Raw genomic sequence first — 20,186 nt, 5'->3', positions numbered from 1 at the left:
AACTAGGTCTTATAAAGCGATATAATAAAATTGTCGATTTTTTGGGGGCAATTTGAATTGTTGTTTTATATCTTTTATATTCAAACTAGGAACATATATATTGTTAGATATTATTTCCCTAGTTTAAACTGAAATGTTTTATATATTGAATTAAATGAGAAATTAATACATAATTTGATCAAAACCCATAAAATATGATTTGAAACAGCTGTTGTTTCTAAATTAAATATATTTGTAAGAATCTTTAGTTCATACTACAATAAACTAAAGACGATATAATAAGAAACATGATTAGAAAATTATGTTATCAAACCATTTTATGTTCACATCTTTATGATTACCTTGAAGTCTTTTTGTACTAAAGTCAACATATTCCCCCTCTAAAATAACGGTATAAAGGTCCATTATGATTCTCATTATCATTTCATATCTTCAAAGATGCTATCTACATATATCTGAACTCATAATCAATACTCTTTGACGTTGTACGTTAATTAAATACCCAAATAAGTTTTCTCGAGACATTTCTATGTTGTGTCATGTGTACTATTATTTGTCAGTTTGTCATTTTTATTTTTAGACATGGCGTTGCCAGTTTGTTTTCGATCTATGACTTTGAATGTCCCTCTGGTATCTTTCGCCCCTCTTTTATACACAATTTTCTTGTTATAAGAGAGGCTGGAATGTTTTGATCTGCAATGATATTAACGCACCATTTTACTGCACAAGATGCACGTTCTGAAAATCAATGTCTTCTCTGTGATGGTCAAAATATATGACTTAGTACTTTAGTATGTTTAGACAAGTGTGATATTTTAACAGGTAGCAAATCCTTTATCCATGAGCATCACTGAAGAGACATGTATTGTCGAAATGCTCATCTGGTGCAAGAAAATTAGTACCGTTTATTTTATTACTACCACTAGGTCGATGCCTCTGCTGGTGGACTATTAGTCCCCGAGGGTATCACCAGCCCAGTAGCCAGTACTTCGGTACTGGCATGAAAATACGGATTTTTTGTGTTATTAAAATTTGCTGTTACAAAATATTATCAATTATTATAAATTAAGGAATGTATTTCCCTCATGCAAAGCTCTGATTCCTTTCACGGATTTGACTATACTTTTTGGACCTTTTGGATTATAGCTCTTCATCTTCTTTATAAGCTTTGGATTTCAAATGTTTTGGCCACGAGCATCACTGAAGAGACATGTATTGTCGAAATGCGCATCTGGTGCAAGAAAATTAGTACCGTTCATTTTATTACTACCACTGGGTCTATGCCTCTGCTGGTGGACTATTAGTCCCCGAGGGTATCACCAGCCCAGTAGCAAGTACTTCGGTACTGGCATGAACATACGGATTTTTTGTGTTATTAAAATTTGCTGTTACAAAATATTAAAAATTATTATAAATTAAGGAATGTATCTCCCTCATGCAAAGCTTTGATTCCTTTCACGGATTTGACTATACTTTTTGGACCTTTTGGATTATAGCTCTTCATCTTCTTTATAAGCTTTGGATTTCAAATATTTTGGCCACAAGCATCACTGAAGAGACATTTATTGTCGAAATGCGCATCTGGTGCAAGAAAATTAGTACCGTTCATTTTATTATCATTATTGTTGTATAAATAATAGAGGTAAAAGCACAGAAAAATAATCTTATATATCTTATTTTCAGGTTTATGGGGAAACAATCCGAAGTCAAGTGCCTGCATGTGTGAACAAGTGACCTACTTTATGTTTATAAATAATTGTTATTATTACTTGAAAAGCATTTCATTGTACACGTAATCCCTTCCAAAAGTGTCCTGGGACTCTACTCTGTCAGTGTTTCCAGACTTGTGTTTTAAACATTACGGTAATACAGATATATTAAATCAAACTGTTGTCAAACATAAAATACCGATTTCAATGTTTTACGTGTTTATGAAATTATCTTCAACAGGTACGATCGACAAAAAATCAAATTGATTAATTGATACGTGTTTAATTAAGGCCACTTCCAGCACTATTGTGCTATTTTATGGCAGTCAGTTTTTGATGGCAAAATTCGAAGTGTCAAATTAAATGACAATCGATTGTTAAAATTACATCAAACATCATATTAACTTTGAACAACAAAACAATCAACAAACCGTTAACTACTGATCGGAAAATGTACCCAGACTTTGACAATTCACTTTACCGATTTCATCAATAATGAAGTGACAGAACAATCAGAATGCCATGTAAAATTCATAAAGGTACTGTTAGAAAACATTTCAGATCTTGCCTTTGTAGAAAATTGTGTTTTTGTTTTCATTTCGGATGCGGACAGTTCAATTCATGTACCACATTATTCTTTAGCAGTTCCAAAGAACGCTTTAAAAACAAACTGAAATTTTCGCTATTTACAACAAGCTAAACTGTCCAAACAATACCGAATTTTCAGTGGTAGAAGGACATGAACATGGTTCAAAAACTGATGAAATTGATAAATTTTCCAGACAGAAAATCAAAGACAGGACAACAGCATAACTAATTGGTTCCATGTGCTCGATGCAATACGCAGCAGACCCTGCATAACAAGTGGCAGACGTCTTGTTATTCCAAAAAAATACCATTTTGATGAAACGTTCCGTTCATAATGTCACAATCAAGGAAACAAAACGAATTTTAGGTGTGTGTTGTCATTAAAACATTCGGGTCAATGAACACACTTAGATTAAATATATAAATATGTTAACTATATTTATGTTGGTTTTACAGAAAAGTGACTTTACCAGATTTTTTTTGGTGGCAAACAACGGTAAATAGCCTATATCATCTTGACATGACATGAAAACCCCTTAAGCATAATGGTGTGTGTATGGAATAATCCATGGAATTGTCCAAACCGATACAGGTGAAATACGTAGAATAATATTGCTGTGTCTATTGTGGACACAGCAATAAAATCAGATTTAAAATCCTTATGAGCCCGTAGTAAAATAAAAAAAAACTGTAAAAAGCCTTATTTAATAAAATTTGCTCGATTAACCTTGAAGTGAAGACCAATAAAAATTTGCGTGTATAGTTAACCCCCTAAATGAAATAATACTGTGTTCTAGACCACTTCCCCCTTCGGTGATCTACAGAAATGATTTTTTACTATATAGTATGTTAATCATGACGATGTCCGAAGGGATGATTTCAACATTTCGGTTACAACAGTGTCTGTCTGTTGCCTTTATTTGTCCCTTTTTTGATTGATTAACGAGATTTGAACATCGTCGACTACACAAAGTACAGTACACTTTCAATAAAAGATAAAACAAAACATAAAAGATAAGAACAAATACACGCATACACAAGTATTATCACTCGATGTGATTATAATGCTTTGATTGCACAAATATTAATAAAAATCAACAAAAAAACATATCCACACACAAAACAAATAGATTTTTGACTTCTAGGCTGCATTAATATTAAGTTTTATGTTTTAATGAAACAAACAAAAAATTTTCAACGTTCATTGAATCAATTAGCATAAGCATTATCATAACTTGTTATTACTCATAATTCATAAATGCATATTTGCAATCATTATATGATATAGTTAATAATTATGTAACCTGTCTCAATGGGCCTATAATTGGTTTTTAAACGTTTTCGTATTGAATTTTGCAACATATTTTGCAGTGTTTAGAATAAAAATTAAATTTAATAATAGTTTTATATTACATAAAATGATTTCTTATAGTATAAATATATGCATTAGCTAAAATGACATGAATAACATAAAATTGAGCATGGAAATGGGGAATGTGTCAAAGAGACAACAACCCGACCAAATAAGAAAACAACAGCAGAAGGTCACCAACAGGTTTTCAATGTAGCGATAAATTCCCGCATCCGGAGGCGTCCTTCAGCTGGCCCCTAAACAAATATATACTAGTTCAGTGATAATGAACGCCATACTAATTTCCAAATTGTACACAATAAACTAAAATTAAAATAATACAAGACTAACAAAGGCCAGAGGACTTGGGACAGGCGCAAAAATGCGGCGGGGTTAAACATGTTTGTGAGATCTCAACCCTCCTCTATACCTCTAACCAATGTAGAAAAGTAAACGCATAACAATACGCACATTAAAATTCAGTTCAAGAGAAGTCCGAGTCTGATGTCAGAAGATGTAACCAAAGAAAATAAACAAAATGACAATAATACATAAATAACAACAGACTACTAGCAGTTAACTGACATGCCAGCTCCAGACTTCAATTAAACTGACTGAAAGATTATGATTTCATCATATGAATATCAGGCACAATCCTTCCCGTTAGGGGTTTAGTATCATACCATCATATCATATATGAGAAGAACATAACCCGTGTCATGCCAACAACTGTTTTTAGAATAAATGTGTTTAGTTCCGATGCAAAGACCTTATCAGTGACTCAATATTAACGCAAAAATATGCAATCTTTAATGACTTAACAACAGTATCGTAATTATATCCCTTCTTAATAAGTCAATTCAAAGGTTTTGTAAGTTTCTGAGATGAATACTGACACCTTTGTGCTTTATAAAGAATATTTCCATAAAAATGGATGTGTAATACCTGAACGTATAAGAAGTTTGCATGTTGAGCTATATTTACGAATGATGTCCTCATACCGATGATCAAATTTAGTAAATGTTTGAATTAGTTTGTGATATCGAAAACCCTGGTGTAATAATTCTTCAGTAATACATAAATATCTCTCGTTTAAATCTAAAACATTGTTACATACACGAACGAATCGTACAAGTTGAGGTATATAAACACCGTAAGATGGTGACAATGGAACGTCACCATCTAAAAACGGATAATTAACGATAGGAAATGAAAAATCAGCTCTTTTATCATAAATTTTAGTATTAAGCTTTCCTTTAGTGATATAGATATCAAGATCGAGGAAATGGCAGTGGTCATTGCTAGTATTAGCTTTATTTAAAGTAAGTTCAACAGGATAAATTTCTTAAGCTTATCATAAATTAAAGAATCATTCATACAAGAGTAACATTGTTCTTTAATATCACGAACATAATTCGTCAAGACTGAAAGAGAGGCGGAAATTACCAAAATATATTCAAACTAATAACATCAATAAGTCGAAGACAAAATGATAATGACAAAACAAACAGGACGAAAACATAAACTGTAGAAAAACCGAGGTTAATAGATGTTGCGTTGCTCTTGCTAGTTCAAATCCGTTAACAAGTCACAATTGCGGAAGAAAAACGGTAATAAAATATAAATCTGGTACCTTTGAAAAATATTGTCGTTATAGTAATTGAAAATTATCAATTGTTATCTTTGTAACAAATGTTTCTCTAAAACAACCCTTGATTGCATCTTAACGCAGACGTAAATGTGTTAAATGGTATATTCTTTATTTCAAGTCTTATAAGATAGATGCGTTCATCAGTTCCCGATTTGTTTTAGTTAAGGGATTTCATCTTTATATCTGAACGTGGAGTGCAATGATATTGAAAGCATATTTTTCATAAATGACAAATGCACGTAGATCGAATCTCACGTGTACTGTGTAGTCTTTGATCTCGAAAGAATTAAGTTTGATTAGAGGCAAAACGAAAGTCAGTTTTGTTTTATAAGTTACACCATACGATTAACAATTAAAAAAATAAATATTTGAAACACCCTGAGGCAAGTCAATGTGATGTACTATATAATTTTGCGTCACAATGTCGCAAAAACTATTAGAGGTTTGTTTGTATTGAAAGGTACTCTATATGGAGAAAAAATTATCGGCTTAAAATGGACTACAATATGTTATTCAAAAAAGAAAGTTAGCGATATATATTTTTTTATTTCAAGTAGTTCTCAGTCTTCAGTGATAGTAAATTAATTGAAAAAGAAAACGGTCAATTTCGGACCTTTCCAAAAGTTTTCTATCACGATTTCCTTGATAGACGGTTGCTGCTCACAAGGAATCTATTAAACCAAGAGTTCCAAATGGTGACGTTAATAACATCCCTTCGAAAGCCATCACGAGTTGGTTTACCGTTATGGAATATCCGTCTCACAGATGATATCAGATATGTTTCTTATGTCGTAACAATAGTCCAGTTCCTTATTCACGAATATAACCTAACGAAGTTGACTTTTCACCGGGTTTGTAATAGCATGAACAATACGACGGTTGCCAAATATCGACAAAGATATGCTTACCCCTACGGAGCACCTGAAATCACCCCCAGTTTTTGGTGGGGTTCGTGTTGCTTAGTCCTTAGTTTTTTTTTATTGTGTCTATATTGTAAGTTTGACTCTCCCACTAGTATCTTTTGCCCCTCTTCTGTATGTTTTAATCGCTTTGTATGTTTCAGATGCAATTTTTGCAATGGTTCCTTCTTTATTTCTTTATTTCTTTATTTTATTTTATTTTTTTATTTTTTTATTTCTTTATCTTTTCTATAGAAAATGTAAAATATTTCCAATTAAGATTTATTTATAAAAATGACATTGTATTTATCTTATATGTATTATATTGTATGTATATCATGTATATGTTGTAATTGTTGGAAATAAAAAAATCAAAAGTTAAAAAAAAAATTTTGCAATGGTACATACAGATTTTGCATTGTTTATTGACAAATATTGTATTGAAAAGGGCGAAAGGACGTTTTGGAAAAAGTTACTAGATATATGTAGCGGGAAGGAAATTGGTTATATTGTTAAGTTATTTGGCTTGTAACAAACAAGAGAATCAAGGAATAGGCTAAAATTAATACAATTTAAAGAGGATATATTATATTCCGAGACTTAAACCTAATAACACGTAAGGGCTTGAATAATTTGAATTTGTTTAGATCATTGAATTTATGGTTATACTTTTGGTGTTTGTATATCGACTAACAGCTATTATTATAATTTAAGACGAGGGTCTATGTTGCAATGATGTTTGCAGCATTCCCGGAGGCTATCAATGTTAGTGTCGATCCTTTGGATTATGCTTCATATTCCGTGGCTAACCTTTCGTGCGCAGGTAGAAGACTACTAGATGTTTATTCTTGCAATGTTTAAATTTAATTTAGTTTTCTGGAATACTACCTCCGGCAAATTGTCCAAAAATCAAATATTAGGGTGGTAAAGGGTTATTTTTATGCAACGTGTTTATTTCACATGCAGCCTTACAAAGGGTTCGTTATTCACCGTGAAATCGGTCAAAAGATCAACATGCAGGAAATTTTCAATTGTTCGTTCATCGTGAAATGGCAATTTTATTTCGCGTTCTTCAGTCTAGATACACCCCTCCCACACACACACACACACACACACACACACATGTTTATGCCCCTCTAACATTTTTAAACGTCAGATTATATTATAAATAGCCAATGACAGTTTGAAGGTAAATTTATAATAATTTTGTCCAATCAAATTGTGACAATTCAATAAGGATGACCGGCCCACATCATAATAAGGAATAGGGAAGAATAATTTGTCAACTCAAAGTGTTATTTTAATCAAAAATCTTTCATTTACATATTTGAATCGGGAACTAACTGTCAGTTAAATGTTCACTAATTTGACTCAAATTTCATCTTTGATTGAAAAAAAAGTACATCATTTGTCCAAATTAAAAAAAAAAGTTTTAAATAAACAATTCGCAGGACATGGGCTCGATAATACTAGTATGTAGCTTCATCTCGTGTGTATTTTAATGTAGCCGCAATCTAGTTAACTATTGAGATAAGTACCGAAGACCTCAGATGGTCATATAAGCGATATAAACATAAATAGAAATAGAAAGCAGACTCGTGTGAGTTGATTTTTTTCTAGTCCTTAAATTTCAGATTTTAGATTAATAATATAATTTTTTGTTAATCATACCTGTATAAGAACGATTTTTGGTGGATGGAATGAGTTTTATTCCATGATTTACCTTCAAGGTTGACATTCTTTTCCTTTTAACGCAGAGTTTATGCGTTATCCATCTCAAGGTAAGAGAAAGGTCTTCATTAAAATTAACTTTCTACAGAACTAGACCTTTTAAAAATGTATTGTTTCATGAATAATAAATCAATACAAAGGAAAATCATTTCTTAAAAGTTAAACATTGCAAAAACTTCATTCTGATTTCTACAGTTGAATTTTCATCAAGTTGGTTTAAATGACCTGTGGTATCGAATTTACATACACAATGGTATCACACACTATAGCACATACGTAACCCAGGGTCAAATAAAAGATTGCAGTAATACCAGGTTGAAATATTACAAGCAAATAATACGTTTGTAATGACTTGAGCGTATTTTAACAAATTGAACCAAAATGAGAACTGACAGCTGAATGCGAAATAATTTTTAAATATAACACTTTTGTATATTTTTCAATCAAACAAAATGACAGTCATTTTGATTTCAATCGAAGCTTATGGTTCTTTGATTATTATGTTAACCTGTCTAAATAAGACTATTTTTTTCTAAATAATATGAAGATTCCCCTTAAAATTATAATTCTTTGTACAATATGTATATTTATCATGATATAAATCAGTATACTGTATTTTCTTTGAAACAATTAATAAACAAAAGTATGTTGCTCATAAAATATATATTTTTTTAAAAACGACATTTATTTTCATATTCTGCATTTGTACTCTTTTTTTTCTTTTCAAATAATTCTTAAAATCATTTCTGGTTTTCTAATATCTCTAACTTTTGTTTGACCGTTGGTATCAACAATATCACGATCACAAGCAGAATGGGTATAGTTAGATTCTTATTTCTTCGTTCACATATAATATGAGTTAATATGTTTGATAAAAGAACTTAAAGAAATTACAAAAGTAAAAAAAAACTTTAACAATTCATGTCTTTGCAATATACGTACTACCACCTGTTGACGTATCAATAACCATCATCTCATAATTATATTGTCCTTTTGAATTCTTTGTCAAATAAATAAGTATACCGGCACAAACAAAATACATGATAGATCCTAACATACATAACACAGGTGAATAAGGAAATCCTAAATCCAAAGCGTCTTCAAGATGTTGCGCACTACTAACATTCGTGTACTGTCCATTCATTATTAAATATATGATTACAAAGAGGAAGGTGATTGTACCTGCAAAGAGAAGAAAAACATTTCACTGTATTTACATGTAAATCAGATTATCACGATACCTTACAAACTTTGCAAAATAAAGTGTTTATTTCATTTATATTTTACTTATTAAAAAGTATTTTAATGGCTTTTTTGTTTGAATAGATTTGATTATTAAGGATGAGACAAATTTATTTTTACTGACATAACTGAAACATTGTCGTGTTTCGTTGTAAGGCAATGTTTCATTTAGATTGTGCTATTTTTTTTATATTAAATTATGTTTTTTGTTTTATATTTATTGACGATAACATTTTGATACACAGTCGCATAGCTGTATTGAATCAGATAAATATAAATTCTACCACTGCATCAAGTGTGATACGATATGTATTCACTCGGGACAGAAACATTGTCAAATGTAAAACGCGAATCTCGCAGAGCGTTTTTAATGTTTAAAATTTAATTTTCGAGAGTGGATTAATATTGTATTAAATGTACACGATATTTGGTAGTGGAATTTGTTTCTTTTATGATTTTAAAACAATATGCAGGCACAATTTTCGTTTCTTTTAAAAGATCTACAATAAGATGTGTTCATCATATGTGAAGTCATCAGGTATGGTCGCCTTTTTTCATATTGTCCTAATTGGAAATTCAGAGAAAAGCAAGAAAAAATCAACGTCATAATTGTGACCAATGAAGAATTATGATCAAACGAACCACACATTGATTAGATAAAAATAATCAAAATAATAATGTCATGAAAAGCATAAATCTTGTAAGAATTACACATTCTTTGTTTTATCAAAAAACTTAAGTATATTTTTTCTAAAAAATGTTTACAAGTACACACAATAAAACAAATAGCATATCAAACACCTCTAAATAATGTTGCAAAATACAGACACAAAGACAAACTCCAGTTAGGAAAGGAATGATGATGAAAGAGAACAAATATTTAAAGTTAGTTTACTTGGTCTTTTTGACCTCGGAAACAAAATATGAAACAAAAACTGTGTGACCATTCTGATATTCAAAATACTTACACACTCCAAATAAATGTGATCAAAAAGAAATATAGGACTTGTTAATTAAAAGAAGTAAAAACACAAATTTTCAAAGAAGCTAAACAACAAAAATATTTTTTTTTAGGAAATATGGATTGGCACAACTTAAGTTATTGTGAAAAACGTCTTACTTACCCGACATAATTAAAGAGATACTCCCAACAACTCCAAGTCTTTTTCGTGGATACCGCTTACAACTATACACTAAGGTTAAAACCAAGGAGACAAATGACTGTATCAAAGTTAGTGAGCACACAACAATAACAGCTATACACATATTTATCACTGAAAAACAGAAGCAGAGACAATTTTTAAACATGAAGTTATAGTATCATTATCTATTTACATTTCTCAAAACGATTTTGGGTAATAAGGTAGGGGCAAAATCTCTTAAATGTATTCCATACTGGGGCTTCCTTGAATAAAATTCACAATATTACAGTTATATGTATCGCTGAATGATTTAATCAACATTTTAGCATTAAGTAATGGGTTTAGACTTGAGGGTTTAGATGGTCCAGAACTGTCGTTTAAGTGATTTGAAAATTTGATAATTGGCGAAAAACTTTAACCAAAATCAACAAGAAATATTAACAAATAAATAGTTAAAGTGTCGGAACAATACGAATGGCCTGGCCTACAAAATCAAAATAAACCTGAAACTATTTGTACGAGATAAATAAAATTTAAGTCCTTAGCCCGTCATTTCGACAAAAATCTGGAAAAAAAATATCAGTTTAACTGATTTTATCCCAATTTTCAGTCCAAAGGCTGTTTTTGTTTTCGACATAATTCTACAGAGAGGAACCAAACGTACACTCAAATTGAGAGTCTCAACTTTGTACTGTATTTGGAATTTCTTTTTCTTTTCGAGCGTCACTGAAGAGTCTTTTGTAGACGAAATGCTCGTCTAGCGCAAATACAACATTTCAAATCCGGATATCAATGATGATTTTTTCCCGAATAACTGTACGCTGAAGAATGACGGATTTGGGCAACACTATGTGTTATCGACCAACACAAAATCGTTTTCAGCAAAACTAGGGGTAGGTTGAGCAGATCTTGATCGAAATCTGGCACTTGTCGTGTTGTTCATAGAAGTACAAATCTGTTGAAAGTCCAAATCAATTGGTCACATTCGAGTTAAAGAGGACAGACAATTGGAACCTTCGCGACGTCATCTGTGAAACAGATATTCCATAACAGTTCATTAAAGTCGTGTGATGACATCCTTAAAACTTTTACCACTTTGAACACTTGGTTTAATATATTCCTTGTGAGAAGCAACCCTCTATCAAAGATCATGATATGAAATGCAAGCTCTAGAATATCTCATCAACTGGGACATCGTGCTTGATATATTTACAGTATCCTTAACTCTCCGCTATAAAGATCAGGTTTGCTCATTAAATAATTCAAAATTTAGTTACTTACTTAAACCTATCTATCCTAGCTACCGAACTTGAAAAAAAAGGAGACAACAGTTACATTTCAGTAGGCCTCAAATCTTGACTTAATCTAGGAATTTAAAAAGAGTGTCAATTGAAAACAACTAAGGAGACTATTTCATTTTCCCAATTGTGAGCTTTTCATTTCTATGTACAGCAACATTGATGGTTCCAGCAGCTCTTACATACAAGGTATATATCTCGCAGTTTTCACTATATTCCAAGGCTTGTATTACTTATCACGATTACCTTGAGATAGGATTGCTGCTCACAAGGACGAGTATTACACTAAGTACAGCAATTGTAAAGTCAATAGCATCACTTCGTTAATTTAACGGATGCCATCACGAGTTGGTTTTTCGTTATGAAATAAGCGTTTTATAATATACGACAGATATGTTAAAACCGACGTTACTACAATCATGTCCTTCTTTAACCTGAATGTAACCTACCTGAATAAGACTTATCACCGAAGATGTACTAATATGGGCAATAAGACAGGTGCCATATGTTTAGCATGATTTGCATACCCTCCCGGAGCACCTCAGATCGCCCCTGTATTTAAGGTGTTTCTTTTTATCCAGTCTTTTCTTTGTTGTGTTTTGTGAACTGTTATTGGACTATTTTTTTTCTCTTTTATTTATTATTTTGCCATGGCGTTGTCAGCTTATTTATGACTTCTAAGTTTGAATGTTGCTTTGGTTTCTTCTGCCATTTTTTGATTTAATGAAATATTTTGATATATTATGTCGATGATGTCGACACATCCTTTTTTTTTTTTAAATCTCTCCTTTATAAAACGAGTAGGAGTGTTTTAGTTTAATACACGGTTAGAAGTGATGTTACGGCAATTAAAAAAGAACATGATGTTGAGGAAACATCTGGAACGTTTTACCCGGACAACAGACGAAGAAATTGATGATAAATGATTTAAATAAATGCAGAAAACGCTTTGAGATAAGACATTTGTTCATAAAATGTCAAACAGACTTACATTAAGGAATTCAAGTTATGCATCTTGAATAGTTATGTAATGCAGTTTATAAGGTGTCTTTCAGTTGAACAACCAAAATGATGCAACCGTAAAGTACAACTTACGTGATTCTACTGATATATCGATTCCGTTTTTGTGTAGTTCATCCATCATTTGCATAACTGATGTGCCTAATATAATAAAATTATACAGAATCAGACGTCTGACAACTGATTTAACTTTATGACTGTAAACTTTATTTATTGTTTCAAAATCAACCTATCTGCATTGCTTTTAAGGATTTAGTTGAAACATTTTAAGATATACGTGTGAAATGTGTAAACTTATTTCTTTAGATCTGACTAGTGTTTTTGAGAGGTAAACAAGATGTGGTGTACACTTAACAACCTCCTTAAAACACATATTAACCACGAATAGACATTATAAAACTTTGCAAACTGCGGTCTAAAATAAACACAAGGCTTATGACCTAATCATCGTTTTCGCTCGGAGAATGAATGGGTTATAAGTCAGGGCGACACACAATTTTCTAAAGAAACCATTATTATACAAGGTCACGAATGTTTTTTCTCCCAGTAGCCATGACTCATAATGATGAAGTTTATCTATGTAAATCCTATTTAATGGACTAGTAATTAATGAATTTACTTGACGTGACAACTCAACATATATCCTGTTGAAGTTTACAAGTGCAAATTTAAAGCTTGAGGTATTTTTTTTGAATTTCATGATCAATATAAGTAGAAGTTTAATATTTATTGAAACTTGTGGGTACCACAATTGCATAAGCATAGTAAAGAACAACATTAGATTTCTAAATCTGTCGAATACGCTAAGAAAATAAAACAAAAAAGAATATGATATGCTCAATGGATACTACATGGGGCATGGTTACTATATTCTATAAGTGTTGTTAGTAAAATAAAGTTTAGATTTCTTTACATGTCAAATATAAGTATTATACTAGAACGCTACAGGAAAGTTAGGACATATCTAGTTTCAGGGAGAAAAAAACCCTCCAACTTAGTATATTATAAATATATAAAAATAAGGATTTTGTATACGTATAGTCATCACTTTGATATTTGTTGGTCCGAATTTTTGTCTTTTCTCCACAAGCTCGATGACCAAGAACTCTTGTTATAACTTTACAACGTTAATTTATTAAAATATAATTTGCTTGGTGGATTTTTTTTAAAGAAATATGCAATATTTTATCGGCGAATCAGCCGTTCACGTCTAACTAATTTGTGTCAATGTTTGGATGTTAACAGATTTCGTGCAGGTGTTCTCTTAAAGAATACAAGAAATGTCTGCACATGACATTCAGCCAAATAGATAAAATCTATTTCATTGAATTATTTAGATGTTTGCTCCTTGAATCTATTCTTAAATATTGATTCGAAATAATTTTGAAGAAAAGACAAAAGTTTTGAAAAATCATTGTCGAAGAGAAATAACTCCAGAAAGAAATATTCTTCCAATAATTGATATTATTTCTGAACATCTTGATTTTTGAAAGTTTTTTTGTTATCCCTGTTAAATTATTTTCTAACATTAATTATTAATCAGTTATTGGCTTACCAACGCTTCATTCTATATCAAGGCATGAGCGTCATGTTGGTTGTCTGACATGAATGTATTTAACAGAATAATACTAAAACTCGGTGAAAACTGTCACATAAGCAATTCGTTCAAAAAGGAGTCATTCAATTTATTTAAACCTTCTCAAATATTATTTCATGTATAGTTTTATTTTTGGCATTAACTTCGCAAAATTTTGCACGTTTATTTCAAAAGTCAAGAGCCTGTTAATCAGTGGTTATCGTTGGTCGCTGTCTATCATATTTGTTGTGATGGCTCGTGTGGAGCAGGATCTGCTTACCCTTCCGGAGCACCTGAGATCACGCCGAGTTTTTGGTGGGGTTCGTATTGCTTAGTCAGTAGTCTTCTACGTTGCGTCTTCTGTACTTTTATTTATTTGTTTGTTTGACATTTCTTTTTTAGTAATGGCGTTGTCAGTTTATTTTTATTCTATGAGATTCACTGTCCCTCGGGTATATTTTGTCCCTTTTTGGATTGTAGGATAACTTTATCTTAGTTAAAAGTTTTTTTGTTGATAATTAAAAATTACCTGCAGAATTATTTCTCATCAGAGTTTCCACCAATTCTATGGCGTTGCCTGATGATAACATTACACATATATCATTAGAAATTGTTCCAAACTTCATCGTGATGCAGTATCGCATAAAAAATGGTCCAAATGTAACTTTTAAATCTTGCAAATCAGGAATGTTTGGATCCTTTTTCATAAGGGCTACTCTTTCCTGTATAATGAAACATTGTATAAACCTATTTAAAAGACATGAAATAAAATTGAAAACCCTTTTTTCAAGCCGCAGAGTTCAGTCGCAGATTTTGTTGTGTTAACTGCAACTTTTTGTTTCATCTGCGTTTAGACGACATCTCCATTCTATATGTATTGGTGTTGGTCTGTTTGTTTTTTTTCTTTAACCTATAACGATGCCTTTCCTTCGATATGATTTTTTTCCAACTACATTATATATTTATCCGCAAAATACTGTTACTTACAAGAAACCAAGCTTTTTTTCATCCTGTAATAATCCAAGAATTACCCAGGTTAGTAGTCATCTGTTGATATATATATCGTGGTGTTATCTCTTCAATCTTGTCAATCTCTTTTCAGTTATTTAAACGCGGTATGATTTTTCTTATTACCACCTTATGAGACTTTTCATTCTGTGCCCGAAATTCGAATTTATCATTTTATTTTTGAAAAAATATTTTGCTGCAAAATAAACTTTGGCTGTTATTTGCTCTTTAGTCGGGTTGTTGTCTATCTGAAAAATTCAAGATTGCCATTCCAAACTCTACATATGAAAATGCCTGTGCCAAGTCAGGAATATCACAGTTGTTGTCCATTCGTTTTTGGTGTGTTTTGTCATTTGATTTTGCCATGTGATAGGGGACTTTCCGATTTGATTTTCCTCTGTCTGAAGTTTTTTTGTGATTTTACTTTTTACTAACCATTGTCGAAGAATGTAGTATAACTAATATTGCTTCTATACACAAACAATTTTTCATACGTTATATTGGTTCTATATCTAAACATTATTCCACACCTTATTTTGGTTTTGTATCCAAACAATATCCAAACCTTTTATTGATTCTGACAGTGTATTTAAACATTGTTTCATTTATTAAATTGGTTCCGTAACCAAGCAATTTACCATACATCAAATTATTTCTGTATCTAAACAACGTATCATACCGTACATTTATTGTTTCAGTGACCAAACAATGTATCATACCTTTAATTAGATCTGTATCAGAACAATGTATCAAACCTTATAGTGTTTCGGTATCCAAACAATATACCATACATTTTATTAGTCTTGTATCCAAACAATGTATCCTACCTTATATTGTCTCTGCATGCATACACTGTACCAAACCTTATATTGGTTATGTATCAATACAATGAACTTACCTTTTATTAGTACTGTATCTTTAAACAATGTATCATATATACCTCATATTGTTTCTGCATCCAAACAGGCTGGTTCTTCATCTCTAGCTCCTGCATTTTTGGCATATCAACATTAAAGATCAGCCATCCTGGTGTTGCAAATCCAATAATGACCATCAGAAAACTTGCACTACAAATCCCAACTATAATCTGTTTCAACATCTTCATTTTGGTTGCAGAACTAACGTGTATAGGAAACGGAAAATAAAGATCATACTAGATTTGCCTACGGCATCATTTTCAATTATATATAGCAAGAAAATTAAAGTTCAGAACGTCCATTTGACACAAAGAAATGTTAGTTAAATAAAGTTTTTTTCAACTAAAAAAGTTTTTTTCTCATGTTTTACTTTCCTAATCAACATTCTTATGTAGTGACTTGCGTTGAAATACAGATTGGTTTGGGAATTGTATATATTTGTGTATTCTATATGCAGTGATTTATCTTTTCAGTAGCTGCGACACGATACTTTAAAATTAAGTCTGTATATGCTTATGTGATTTAAACACATTTCAGATTATGTACTTATAACCTATGTGGCCCCTGTTTCACGGTATCTGTATTACTCTTTGGCAGCAACGCTTGTAAAAAAAAACTGTTACATAAAAAAAAACAAAAAAAAAAACAACGACAGCCCTGAATTAATTCTCTCGCACTACAATGAATAGTTTTACTAACACCAGCCGAACATTAACGTTTCTCAAACTGTTGCTAATTTACGTTTGATGAATAAAGTTTTACAAACTTTTAACAATATATTTTTTTAATTGCTTTTTAACGTTTAACTTGTAACACTATATTTTTTTATTTCCGTTTGATATATATAGTTTTAGAAACTTTTAGAATAAATCTATCATGCTCCAAATTCGAGTCATATCTGCCGTTGGTACTCAGGGATCAGATCACAGACGGAAGAGTTAATGTATTATTGTATCAATTATTGGTGTAAAACTTATATGTATTATGACTTGTATTAACCTGTTCATTGGCGAAAATGAAAACAAAAAATATTGGCGAAAGTGAGAAAAAAATGCAATCAGCATATGATTCATAATGTTTGAAATTTGTTAAAACACATAATATGTTTTATGCTTACATAAATTTTTCATTTCAAATTGTGACTATTCAGTAAATAATACATAATCAAGCTAACAAAACAATGATATGAATAATTAAGATGATGATACATCATCTCAATTTTGAATAATTGAGATGATGATACATCATCTCAATTTTGCCAATAACAAGAACCCAAAGACATAAATAATCAAAAGACAGCTATACAAATATTTTTTTTATATTGCGCTGTGAATACATTTTGTTCCTCATAGCAATTAAAGATTCGTAAAGTGTGAAATATTAAGTAGATGCTTTTTTTTTATCACAGTATAAAACTCGATAAAACGAAGTATTTATTGGCATTTCTGAAAAACAGATTGAAAAATTCAAATGATTTCAAATAGTTTTAACATAAATGCCATACCGTTCCCTTTTACGTTTGTGAAGCGTTCTGTTTAAAATTAATAAATTTGTCAAATTAAAATAAAATCGTTGTATACTTTGTTTATGTGCAGACAAAACTTGATGAAACAAGATATATCATCAATCGTGACTGACATTATTGAACTACGGGTCATTAATATTAAGGTCAAGCTTCCGACACCCCTATTCAAATTATTTGTGATATTATGATCATGTTCTATTTATTCATAATCACAAACGTCTGACCAAGAAGGCTAAGATACTATTATACATTGTCAAGTATTCTTACATTACTACATGTTCCTAATGTCGTAACTGCAATCCCTTTCCTTTTTCATGAGTGTGACCTACCGAATCAGACTATTTACCAAGTGTGTAATAGCATGAGCAAAACGACGAGTGCCTTATATGGAGCAGGATTTGCTTAACTTTCCGGAGCACCGGAGATCATCCCCAGTTTTTGTAGGGGTTCGTGTTGCAAAACCTTTAGTTTTCAATGTTGTGTCTTGTGTACCATTATTTGTGTGTCTGTGTTTGTCTTTTTAGCCATGGCTTTGTCAGTTAATCTTAGATCTATGTGTTTTACTGTCCCTCTGGTACCTTTCGCCTATCTTTTATTGACATATTTTACAAAACATATGAAAACAAAGTAAAAATTAAAAGATAAAAATATAAAAATAAACAGCTGCAAATGATCAGTTTCTATAAATAATTTTTATAGTTGTAAATGTTCTATCTTAAAAAAATGAAAAAGAAATTGTCATTTTTATTATTTATATCATATTCATTTTGTAATGACTTATTTAAAAATTCATAACAACGAGCTGTCTCCAATAAAATAGGTTATTAACCCTAAATGGGTCATGTTAAAAATCGCAATATTTGTGATTACTTATTCAAAAAAAATTCTTTAAAAACTATATAATTTAAAGATCATTCAAAGGGAATTTCAGATCCTGTGTTCTCTGGTCAATCGCTTTTGTGCTATACTGTGTAAAACGGAGGTCATATCCGGTGATTGTCTGGATAATGAGTTTGAAATCTTTTTTCATTATTCATTTAATATTTTAGGCCATTTTTGGATTCTCTATTTCACAATTGTTGGACCTTGTCCTGTACTTTTTTGTATATTTATATTTTAGCACCACATCATACTCTTGCTTCAAGTTGTATTGCCAAAATTTCTGTAACCGTTACTTTTCTGCAATTCTGTACTTTTTTACCCAGGATTCTTTTTTTTGTAAAGTTCATTCAAACCTACATTACCACATATTAAACAAAATTTAAATCTTTAATTAGCAATCATAATGGTTAGTAAATAGTATGAAATGGCAATACAGCAATGCAAACCAAAAAAAATCATGTTTCAATTAACTTTTATCGAGGATCTACCATGCGTTTCACAGGTTTGTCAAAATTTTATTTTGTAAACAAATTTATATTGCGAAAGGTTATGCTGACGTTACATTAAAAAATATTGCGAAAGATTACATGCATGCATAAACCTTATTTGGGTCTCATACATTGCTACTCAACCTGTGTTAATGTGTTTTGATGTTTTAATGTTTAAATTAGTGTATGATGACCATGTTAACTAAAAACTTACATGTGTTCTGAAATGAATGAAATAAAAATCAATGTGTTTATCCTTATACTACAATAGACGATACACACCTACTACAGGCTGAGTACAGGTAAATATCAATACCTTACAAGGAAGTAAATTCATTTCATTCGTAACGTCTTTAGTATTTACCTTTGACTAATGTGTGTGTTTTAAATGAGGGGTCAAATTAACTTTGAAACCAGTCAATAGTTTTAAAAATTATCAACTATTGTGTATTTGTAGACGATTAAATACTTGAAAAATTTAGATAAGAAAAGCCAATAATGATACATTTGTACCATATAAATTGTTTTCTGTTTTAGTTTTCACACTCGTCCACCTAGCAAACAGCCTACAGTATCTTATGTATTACTTATATATTGTTTTCCGTCTTTCATGTACATCAAATAGTTGCCACTGGACGTTTTGCAAAACAACAGCAAAGTGATTTCATATATACTACAATACCAACGCCGAGTTTATTCACAATATGAAAAAAACAAGATACCAAGCACCGAACATAAATCATTAGTCAAAGAAAGACATACAGCACTATGGTAAAAAGAAATCAAATTAGTTAGGTGTTTACCTCGATGATCCCAAGATCTTTTGGTTGACGAAATAAAGATAGATTTGATTTTACCATAGCATGTGGTTTTTTTAACTACCAACATTAAACAAATTCATCAAAGATACATGTATCAGGTTTATAATTTTGTATGTCAGACGCGTGTTCCGTCCACAAAAATACTCTCATCAGTAACGCTCGAAATCTTACAAGTTGAAAGGCCACTGTTTTCTTCATAAATAAAACGGCATTAATTTGGGATAATATTTATCTGCGTATTGGCGATTGCATAAAAGCGGGATTTACAAATATTTATTGAGGTTTTACTATATTTTAAATTTAAAATGGGCTAGCGAAATCATCATAGATAATAAAAC

At 31.0% G+C, this 20,186-nt stretch overlaps 1 protein-coding gene across 2 annotated transcripts; it reads right to left on the bottom strand.

Annotated features, from left to right (window-relative positions):
• Nucleotides 1-8,109: 8,109 nt before the first annotated feature.
• LOC134725417 (uncharacterized) lies at nucleotides 8,110-19,377 on the bottom strand. 2 transcript variants are annotated; one of them, XM_063589221.1, is made up of 6 exons: nucleotides 19,310-19,377; nucleotides 16,156-16,333; nucleotides 14,737-14,929; nucleotides 12,707-12,772; nucleotides 10,296-10,445; nucleotides 8,110-9,111 (listed from the first exon to the last, which is right to left on the bottom strand). In XM_063589221.1, exons 2-6 carry the CDS (start codon nucleotides 16,318-16,320, stop codon nucleotides 8,849-8,851), a joined length of 837 nt encoding a protein of 278 aa, XP_063445291.1. In that variant the 5' UTR covers nucleotides 16,321-16,333; nucleotides 19,310-19,377; the 3' UTR covers nucleotides 8,110-8,848. The 2 variants fall into 2 exon arrangements, with proteins under 2 accessions (XP_063445291.1, XP_063445290.1); XM_063589220.1 differs by having other exon boundaries at nucleotides 19,242-19,353.
• Nucleotides 19,378-20,186: the final 809 nt, after the last annotated feature.

This window comes from Mytilus trossulus, chromosome 7 (genome assembly GCF_036588685.1).
Source record: "Mytilus trossulus isolate FHL-02 chromosome 7, PNRI_Mtr1.1.1.hap1, whole genome shotgun sequence".
NCBI classification, from domain to species: Eukaryota; Metazoa; Mollusca; class Bivalvia; order Mytilida; family Mytilidae; genus Mytilus; species Mytilus trossulus.
The sequence above is the reverse complement of the archived record's forward strand: the minus strand, read 5'-3'. Positions and strand labels throughout refer to the sequence as shown.

What these genes read in the sequence shown, in the direction of transcription:
- LOC134725417 (XM_063589221.1), bottom strand. Translation starts at nt 16,320, where the DNA reads ATGAAGATGTTGAAACAGATTATAGTTGGGATTTGTAGTGCAAGTTTT. An exon ending in GGATGCAGAAACAATATGAG is followed by an intron (nt 14,930 to 16,155) that starts GTATATATGATA and finishes TTCATTATACAG; the next exon opens with GAAAGAGTAGCCCTTATGAA. An exon ending in TATCTCTTTAATTATGTCGG is followed by an intron (nt 9,112 to 10,295) that starts GTAAGTAAGACG and finishes TTCTCTTTGCAG; the next exon opens with GTACAATCACCTTCCTCTTT.